General features: G+C 46.4%; 1 protein-coding gene across 1 annotated transcript; it reads left to right on the top strand.

The window, feature by feature from the left end:
* Nucleotides 1–9,384: 9,384 nt before the first annotated feature.
* LOC124673443 (dirigent protein 22-like) lies at nt 9,385–9,997 on the top strand. The gene has a single exon (XM_047209522.1). It carries the CDS (start codon nt 9,385–9,387, stop codon nt 9,955–9,957), a length of 573 nt encoding a protein of 190 aa, XP_047065478.1. The 3' UTR covers nt 9,958–9,997.
* The last annotated feature ends 452 nt before the right edge of the window (nt 9,998–10,449 follow it).

The raw sequence follows: 10,449 nt of genomic DNA, 5'->3' as shown, positions 1-10,449 counted from the left end.
TAGGGTTTGGTGATGATCGAAGTGGGAGAGACGGGGACGTACTATTTATAGAGGGAAAATATCCCGAGCGGCGCCGTGGCGGGAAAATATACCGCGCGCCGCTTGCGTCGTGGCGGGAAAATATACCGCGCGCCGCTTGCGTCGTGGCGGGAAAATATACCGCGCGCCGCTTGCGTCGTGGCGGGAAAATATACCTCGCGTCGTGGCGGGAAAATATCCCGCGCGGCGTCGTTTGACGGGAACCTACCACGCGCGCGTCGTGGCGGGAACCTATCCCACGCGAAACACGAAAAATAAATGGCGGGAAAATACAAAAGGCAGTGAAAAAAGGACCTTTTGCACCGGTTGTTGGCTCGAACCGGTGCAAAAGGGTCTTTTGCACCGGTTCGAGCCAACAACCGGTGCAAAAGGCCCTGTGCATAAATTCCGCGCGCGCGCCCTTTCTTCTCCATTCGCGCGAGGAGCAAATTAGAGGGGAAACTCTGCCAAAATTTCCCGCGCCGCCGCCGTCGACCGCGCCTCCCCCGCCCGCCCGCGCCGCCGGCCGACCGCGCCGCCGCCGACCGCGCCGCCGCCTCCCCCGCCCGCCCGCCCGCGCCGCCGCCGACCGCGCCGCCGCCTCTCCTCCGCGTCCGCGCGCCCGCGCGCGCCCCGCCCCGGCCCGCGCGCCGGCGCCGCCCCGCCCGGCCCGCGCGCCCGCGCCGCCCGCACTGCGCGGCCGCCGCGCCCGCGCCGCCGCCCCCGCCCGCGCCGCCAACCGCCGCCCCGCTCCGGCCGGCAGCCGCGCGGCTAGAGGTGAGCCCCGGCCGTCTTTTCCTTTTTTTTTCTTTTTTTGTTTTAATTAGTTAGAAAATTTAGTAGTTAAATTTAGAAATATAAGTTAGATAAATTTTAGTTAGATTTATTTAGAAAATTGTAGTTAGAAAATATATGTTAGAAAATTGTAGTTAGAAAATATATGTTAGAAAATTGTAGTTAGAAAATTGTAGTTAGAAAATATATGTTAGAAAATATATGTTAGAAAATATATGTTAGACAAATTGTAGTTAGAAAATATTTGTTAGAATTTAGAATATAGAATATGTTAGATAAAAATGTTACAAAATTGTAGTGAAATATAGAAATTTAGAATTTAGAATATGTTAGATAAATCTTAGAATCTTAAAAATAGTAGTGAAATTTAGAATTTAGAATTTATAATATGTTAGATTAAAATGTTAGAAAATTGTAGTTAGAAATTATATGTTAGACAAAATATATGTTAGACAAATTTAAAAATAGTAGTATTTGTTACTAAGATATATATATATTCATAAGTAATTTATTCAAATTCAATATTAGTTTGCATACGATGCCGCGCCCGCCGCGTCCTGGAGCTAGGACAATTTTAGAGGAGTTGCGGCGGTTGGGGGAAGTTCGGGACCGGGCTCCGCCGGGGTGGCACTCGGGAGGTGTTATCTTCCGGGCGCGCACCTTGGTGCGGAATCCGGGTCCCGTCGTCGACCCGGATATTCTCTCGGTGGAGGTCTTATGGGCCACGTTCGTTTCGAGAGGAGCCGGCCCCGCCGGAGGTGGTAGCTCGGCCGCATTGCAGCGGAGGATGAGCATGTTCGCCGTTACATGTATGCGTTAGACACCATGTATAGGACCGGATGGTCGGTTATGCGGGGATCTCATGTTAGCTATGCTCCCGTTACTGTTCCGTGGCTTTGGGTGTTCACCCGGCGCGGCTCGGGACCCGGTCGGCGCCGTTGAGAGCTTGTAGTGTGATGTATTAGGGACCGATCGAGCTATATGTGTAACTCAGATCTTTGATTATGTATTCAGCATTATCCTTTATTTGCACTTATATATATGTGTAACTCTAATATTTGATCATTTATTTATATCATTATCTTGGTTAGAATAACTTGTAAGTCTTTGCAGAAACTATGGAACGAGACCTAGAAAAAGAATACATGGTCGAGGAGATTATCCGTGATGATGAGGATATCACCTCTCTTTACCTAAACCAATCCGGCGAGGGAGACGAGCGAACCCGTGGAGACGCCTCCGGTGAGGAAGATGAGCAAGACAACCGTGGAGACGGCTCCGGTGAGGGAGAAGGTGACGACTGCGAGGGAGAAGCTCACGACGCCGCCGAGGTGTATAAATATTAATTAACCAAGCCTCCAGATTTGTGCATATACATGTATTAACGTTGTTTCTTCTTTTAGACCTCCCGATCAACAAACTCTACTGGCAGAACTAAACGAGGCGCGGCCAGAAAGATGGAAGACCATGAAAGGTGCACCATCACGGAAATCGCGATAGATGGCGAACCGATTTCTCCCAAGAAGTTCGCAAAAAGTTTGTAAGTCAATGTGGAGTTGTTGTTAGGGACACCGTCCCGATCACCACTCAAGAATGGAAGAAACCTGTAAAGGGGGCGAAGGAGTTACTTATGTCGACACGAGATTAAAAAGTGTGATGTTTAGGAATCTGCTGAAAAATTTCATCTTTCCGGAGCCAACCGACTACGATAGTGAGAATGACAGGCCGGACCACGAGGATCCCGAGCTGAATAGCGTACAACGAAGAGTTAAGAAGTGGGCTCTTAAGAAGATGGCGAGTACAGTTCAACGACTACAAGAAGAAATTGGACAGCTTCTTTGTCAAGAAAGGGAAGACTCCCGATTTCAAAGGCCCCTATGAGAAGATAAAAGACCACTCGGGAGGAATTTGTGAAGTTAAAGAAATCGGACAAGGCAAAGAAAAGGTCCGACACCAATACGAAAAATGCTTCTAATAAGATGTACTTCCATACCATGGGGCGAGGAGGCTACAATGCTTGGCAGACCTAAGTGGGAGAAATGGGAGAACGAGCTAATTAAAAAGGGGATCCAGCCAGAGGTACTGAAATGGAACCAGCGGTCAAGGGATTGGTTTTACGCACATGGGGGCACGTTGGACGCACAAGGGTTATGCATATATACACAAAGACATAAGGAAAACCCACTTCCCATCGAAGCCTTTAGAAATGTTGCAAAGGAAGTTGAAGAGGGGAAGTTCCGTCCCGAAAGAGAGAAGGACCAGCTCACACGCGTCCTTGGGAATCCCGAACACTCGGGACGAACACGAACCACATCGGGTGGCAAGCCGTGGTGTATTGGGTTTCCTGCGAAACGAAGAAATATCCCGATAGAAGCCGGTCGGAGGCAAAAGGATGTGGTTCACGAACGCGTTGCTAAGCTAGAGGAGCAAGTGAGGATGATAATGTCGAGGCTCGATCCACGGTCACCCAACCTCAACCTAATCCGCAGATAGAAGAAGTTGCATTCGATGCTACCGGCCAGGGATCTCAGCGGAAAAGCAGCGTGGCTTCCACGGAGCTGCCTGGTGATGATGCACAGATGGCTCCTCCCTCCCCTGTGGAACCGCAGATGGATCTTGATCTCTACCACCGTGGACTTTATCACGGAGTCTACACCTTGTGAGCTACATTTCCAAACGATGGGCTACTTAACGCTCAAGGCGGCGGTCGGCTATGTCTTACCGCCGTACCCGATCAAAGATACCACTTCAAGCCGGTTCCACCTGGCTACGCTGTTGCCGGGGTGGATCAAGTTATGGATGGGTATGGGCCGCTGAGGCTTGACCACCCAGCCGGTGAAGGGGATTTGCTAGAGGTGGGAGAAGCCAAGAACACTACAGTTCTATGGCGAAAAGAATTCATTGTGATTCCGGGTTGGAAGGCGCCAACAAGGTCTCCACCGAGGCAGCATTCTCCACCGATGCAGCCGTCTCCAGTGCGTGAGCCTTCCCCGCCGGCGCGTGAGCCTTCCCCGCCGACGCGTGAGCCTTCTCCGCCGCCGCGTGAGCCTTCTCCGCCGCCGCGTGAGCCTTCTCCGCCGCCGCAGCCCAAGTCTAAGAGCAAAATTAGGCGGTCCACTACGACACGGCCGAGTCGTAACGGATCACCGAGACGCAAACAAGAGCCCCTCCCAAGAGTGCCTAAGGTTCCTCCCAAGAGACCTTATGACTATACGAGTTGAGGAAAATGCCAAGATCGTAGCTGAACAACACAAGCAACAAATGTTGAAATTGAAAAAGCCCCGACTTGAGCCGGAGCCAGCTATATCTCCGGAAAAGAAGTTGAAACTGCTGAAGAGCCTTCATCAACCTGAGCCAAGTCTTTCATCGAACTATGACCGGTCTATTCGCAAGTCAAATGTGTCGGCAAGAGATCGGTGGGAAAAAAGTAAGGTAGACGGGAAACCAGTTCCCCAGCTTGGAAACCAGAAAAACTCGTGCCCCCCGCTCCAAGTGTATCCCGATGTCACGGCGTGCTTTGATCCGGAGATGGTAAGACTATACAAAGATGAGGCAGATGCGGTCGGTATGAGTATTCCGAGTACTTAAGCCGCATCGATGCAGAATTCCTTACAAGTACGGGTGATGATGTCCAAATAGCATACCAGGTACAAGTACGGGCAACCTCTTGTCGGAGCTGAGGAGTTGCCTAATCTATCAACGCAACTGCGAAGACTGCATAATTGGTACATGGAAAAATGTAAGGATGGTAAGAACTGGATCATGGTGGCAATCACGGATGAGCACTACGGGCGAAATGACGTGATGAACATCGAATTTTGTGAATTATTTCAGTTATTCAACCAAGACGCCCTCGACAAATCTCTGCTGAGTGCCTACCGTACCGTAAGTATTATTTATGTAATTAAGTCTCTACCGCGGCTCGTCCATTGCATGCATATAACCATACTCTCATTGTATTATGCAGAATGAAGATCCGCGAATGCCGCAAGGGGCAAATCTATGATCTTGGGTTCGTTGACCCATATACCGTGAATGGGTATACTGTCCACAACTCTCCCAAGGACACGAGAGAATAACTTGGTATATGTCTTAAGGAAAAACTCATACAAAAGGGCAATACTATTTCCTTACAACTTCTCGTGAGTGTTACTGTCTTCACACATTAAATCTTTTTCGCTTACTCCATGTGTTAAGTGTAATTGATGAGTTATGCATTTATATGTGTGTCCGCAGGTTTCACTATATCCTGCTAGTCATTGAACCCGACACCGGGATAGTAGAAGTCATGGACTCGAAGAGTAAACCCCTTGAGGCGTGGGGGACATGGCTGATATCCTCCTCAAGGCTTGGATACGGTTCACCAACAAGTCTCCGGGTTTAAAGAATAAAGAACTTCGAATAAAACAAGTACCGGTAAGTAATACTGGCTACGCCGCGCATCTCTTTGATGATTCTAGTTTCAATACCATTATTATCATCCTTGATTATATATATATATTATTTTGATTGAATTTTGTTCTCGTAAAGTGCTTGAGGCAGGAGGACGGGAATAATTTATGCGGGTATTACGTTTGCGAGTTCATCCGCCAGAATACCCACCATAAGAGGGACATTTTGGAACAACTTGATGTAAGTAAACAACATTCATGGCTTTATTTTATCACCTTCTGTTTCATTCACATACACACACATATATATTGACCACCGTACCTTTTTCAAATGATTAGATCGAACGGTTGCGGGACGGTCTTCTAGCAACCGAGCGTGTACGAGCAATTCAAGAAGAGCTGGCGGGATTCTTAGTTGAGCAAGTCTTAGCTCCAGACGGAGAACACTATGTGGCCGACATCCAGTATCAAAGTTGATGTAGACATATATATATGCATGAACGTGTGTCACTTTGATCGATATATGTAATATAATGGTTTCCTATATATATATATATATTTGAATTGTCTGCATTATTAATATTATACCGTGTTTCGAATGGGGCAGAGTCTCTGCCGCGGCAGGGAAGGGCACTAAAATGCTGCCGCGGCCCAACCCTTTTGCACCGGTTCGTATTACGAACCGGTGCAAAAGCTTCCCCGCCGAGCGCCCCACAGCCGGCCACGTGGAGACCCCTTTAGCACCGGTTCGTAAGCCAACCGGTGCAAAAGGGGGGGGCCTTTTGCACCGGATGGTTTGCACCGGTTGCCAATCCGGTGCATATGGCCTTTAAAAACCGGTGCAAAAGGCCATGTTTCCACTAGTGAGGTTTGGGAGAGGAACATGTATGTGATAAACACGCACACAACGCTTTACTCAAAACTGGCAAGTTAGTGGCGGAGCAGGTTTATGCTCAAAGCAAACTCACCATCATATACAATGCGCGTGGGCCGTGGTGTGGACTGTCGACCAACCATGTCTATACAAAGTTATCAATATGGGAATACTATATTATATTATTTTACTATTCAAAAAAAGATTTTTTTTGTTAGCGGTATCAGATCGTAGAATCGCATCGTAGTATCAGGATACTATGAGATTTTTGTGTTAATAAAAATATATGTATATTAATAATATACCTAAAATAAATTTAAATTCTGGTATGCTTGCCAATCAGTACAAACAAATAGCTATTTGACTGATTTCTTGCATTTACAAAAAATATATAAACCATGTCACCCAAACTAATGAAATTAGATTGTCTAATTTTTTTTTTTTGAGAAACACACTACAAACGCAGACGCTTACATACACTCGCATACACTCACCCATATGAACGCACATACGCAAATCCTACCCCTATGAGAACCTCCGGAAGACAGGGCCGGCATATCAAATCTTAAAATTGATGAAGCCACCGTAGACGCCTCGCTGTCAACGGAAATGTCGCCTTCCACTGAAAGAATATTCCGCCTTCGCTTGCCATATAACGTTGTGTCTATATTTTATAGCATAAACGCGGGATTGTATAATATCGTTTTTGTATTAGGATACTAAAGATATCATATATATATCGAGATATGAGTAAGATACTACTAGATTAATAAACCATCGCGATACGTATCGATTGGCATAGCAGTATCGTAAAATCCTAAGATACTAGATACAAGTATCAGGATATCACTAGTAGGAAAAAACTTATGAGTGGCGCACCGTTTTGGAATTATGTGGCGCATGGAGGATGCACCACAGAATCCACGCCACAAGAATGTGAATTTTCTGGCTCATAGACCCATACGCCCTAGAAAGTGACATTTCTGTGGCGCACCAGGCAGGCATGCGCCTCAGAAAACTTTCTGTGGCGCATCCAGCGGTGGTGCGACACATAATTTTTTTTTGAATTTTAAAAAAAATAGCGGCCTGAACTAGATATGGGGCTTCCGGAATTTCGCCAGATTTTTTTTTGAAATTTTCCTGAGGTCACCGGAGGTGGGTGGGTGGGGTGTGTGGAGGAGGAGGAAGCCGGCCGGAGGTGGTGGGTGGGTGGTGGAGGAGGAGGAGGAGGCCGGCTGAAGGGGGTCGCCGGACGTGGGGGAGGAGGGGGTCGCCGGAGGAGGAGGAGGTCACCTGAGGAGGAGGAGGAGCAGGTCGCCGGGTGGTGGAGGAGGCCGAAGGTGGATGAGAGGAGGAAGGAGAAGGCGAGAAGTGGAGGTGGAGTAAGTTGAGGAGAAGGCGGATTGGAAGTGGATTTGGTGCGCCATATATATTTTTTTTGAATTTTTTTATTTTTGCAGGAAAAAATCTTGACTTTGACATAACTTTTTACTTTTTTCGAATTTGCCGATTATGTAAATTTCAGAACGGACAATTGCCATTGAATTCGTTTGTAGAATTTTCTCCCAATCATTTTGATATATTGTGCGTATTTTTCCGACTTCGTATGCAACCAGAAAAGTCGTTTTACCTTTTTCTATTGTTTGCAAAAAAAATCAAAAATCAAAATTGTTAATTTTACCTACAAGTATACCACTTAATATAAGTACAGTTTAAAGGAGGAGATCGCCAGGTGTGGAGGAAGACGAGGAGGAGCAGGTCGCCGGGTGGTGGAGAAGGCCGATGGTGGAGGAGAGGAGAGAGGAGAAGGAGAGAAGTGGAGGTGGAGGATTGGAGGGAGGAAGTGGAGGAGAAAGGAAAGTGAAAGTGGAGGAGAAGGTGGAGTGGAGGAGAGGAGGAGGAGAAAAAAGAGAGGGAGAAGGGCGCCCCCAGAATTTAAATTTCAGCCCAACAATTTTGTGGCGCATGTGCACTTGGTGCGCCATAGATTCTTTTTTGAATTTTTTATTTTTGCAGGAAAAATCTTGACTTTGCCGTAACTTTTTACTCTTTACAAATTTGCCAATTCTATAAATTTTCGTTGAATTTTTTCGTAGATTTTCTCTCCCGGTTATTTTGATATATTGTGCATATTTTCCAACTTCGTATGCAACCAGAAAAACCGTTTTACATTTTTCTACACTTTGTTTGTAAAAAAAGTCGAAATTTAAATTTGTTAATTTCCCCTACAAGTATACCACTTTATATAAGTACATTTTAAAGGATTTTTTTTGAAGTTTTTATAATTTTTTGTAATTTTTTGAACACTAAAAGAGCGATCTGGGATGCGTGGACGGTTGAAAAAACTTATGTGGAGCATGTAGCTCCATGCGCCAGAGAAATGCTCCGTTTTGTGGCGCATTTGGCCACATGCGCCACAGAAAGGCGAAATTTATGTGGCGCATCCAGCTCCATGCACCATATAAATACTCAGAATTGGTCAACCCAATAATTAGTTGCGGGCTCTACCAAATTTCTGTGGGTCATGGAGAGTTGGTACATCATAGAAATGATAAATTCTGTGGCGTATGGAGAATTAGTGCGCCACAGAAATGCCATTATTTAGTGGCGTACGTACCTGGGTGGGCCACATAATTTTATTTTAGTGACGCATGGTTATTTAGTGCGTCACAAAAAGGTATTTCACCTGTAGCTAGTTTTATACTAGTGTATTGACAACCCTGTGTGTATGCATGCATACTATATATAGAGAGAGTACGTTAGGGATATTCACTTTGACTAATAGGAGCATTTGCTCCCGTTGTGTGTGAATCTATATTTCGAAGTGTCAAAAAATTCTAAACTAAAATTTTCCATGCACATCTACACATTTTATGTTTGTACATAAGATTTAAAAAAAAACTAAAAAATTATGTGGCTCTTGTAAAAAGAAAAAATTTGATGCTATAACACGACTACGTAATTTTTTTGTCTTTTTTGTACAAACCACATAAAATATTGTTTCTCCACGAAAACTTGTGTACACCAAAAAAATTATGTCAGAATTTTTTGACATTTTTAAAATTAGTTTTTAATTATTTTGTATAATAAAAGCATTTGCTCATATGAACCAAAATGCCGCCTCAGAGTACGTTAATCTATATACAGAGAGTTAACACACGTGTGTATCCATCTCCGTAGTCTATCAATCAATCATGTCTGCTGCTTGGTTGGAGCAGAGGAGTGTGCACTATATATAGAGATAGTTAATGCTATGTATATAGAGTTAGCACGTGTGTATCCATCTCCGTAGTCCATCAATCAATCATGTCTGCTGCTTGGTTAGAGCAGAGGAGTGTGTACTATCTCGTCTCTTCGGTAGCGGTGGCACTGATGCTCTCGGCGTCCTGGCAATGGCTCCCGGGAGCCCCGAGCCAGCCCGCCCGCATGCGCCTGTTCATGCACGACGTGCTCACCGGCCCGGGCGCCACGGCGGTGGTGGTCGTGAACGGCACAGGGCCGGTGGTTCTCGGGGGTGAGCCGCCGCTGCGGTTCGGGCAGGTGGTCATGATCGACGACTCGCTGACGGAGGGGGCGAGCCCGGCGTCGAGACCCCTGGGAAGAGCTCAGGGGTTCTACGCGTTCGCGTCCATGCACGGCCCTGCTCTGCTCTTGTGCATGAACGTGGTGCTCACGGCGGGGCCCTACTCCGGCAGCACCTTCACCGTCTTCGGCCGCGACAACATCGTGGAGCCGCTACGGGAGCTTTCGGTCGTCGGCGGTACGGGGAGGTTCAGGATGGCGACGGGCTACGTGCTCTGGAGAACTTCGAGCTGGGAAGTACACAATAATGCCGTCCTCGAGTTAGACGTGTTTATCTACATCCCCGCCCATGCATGACCACGCCATCTATTGCCTTGGGCCGATTGGTCTCAGTCTTTAACTGAACGAAGATGTTAAATGGAACGAGGGCTCCAGCGAGGCAGCTGAGTCCAGCGTTTCAAAATAATATATTGGGCTATGTTGTGCTGGCCGTTTGATTTGGCATGCAGAAGAAAAACGTTCTTAGGGCGCCAATAGGGTATGATCTTGGTTGAAACAAATAGAGAACTTTACACATGTCCATATACATGTGCTAAATGTGCATGTAAAAATTTACGGATAAAATTGTGTCATGTGTAAACGAAAATACAAATTTGATGCCCGACCAATAAGAAATAGTGTATACAACACAATATATTAGTGGCGCCAATGTACCATTGGCGTGGCAAATAATGCAACGACAACCGTGTCTGATCAACACGACACCGGCAAGAGAGGTACGCACTGGTGGGCGCATGAAAGAATTTGCACCTTAAAAGAATTTGCGCCCTACCTAATACCGAATGGTAG

The sequence above is a fragment of the Lolium rigidum genome, chromosome 7 (genome assembly GCF_022539505.1).
Source record: "Lolium rigidum isolate FL_2022 chromosome 7, APGP_CSIRO_Lrig_0.1, whole genome shotgun sequence".
Taxonomy (NCBI): domain Eukaryota; kingdom Viridiplantae; phylum Streptophyta; class Magnoliopsida; order Poales; family Poaceae; genus Lolium; species Lolium rigidum.
This window is presented reverse-complemented; position numbering and strand designations above follow the sequence as displayed.

Coding starts and splice junctions, on each gene's coding strand:
- LOC124673443 (XM_047209522.1), top strand. CDS start 9,385: ATGTCTGCTGCTTGGTTAGAGCAGAGGAGTGTGTACTATCTCGTCTCT.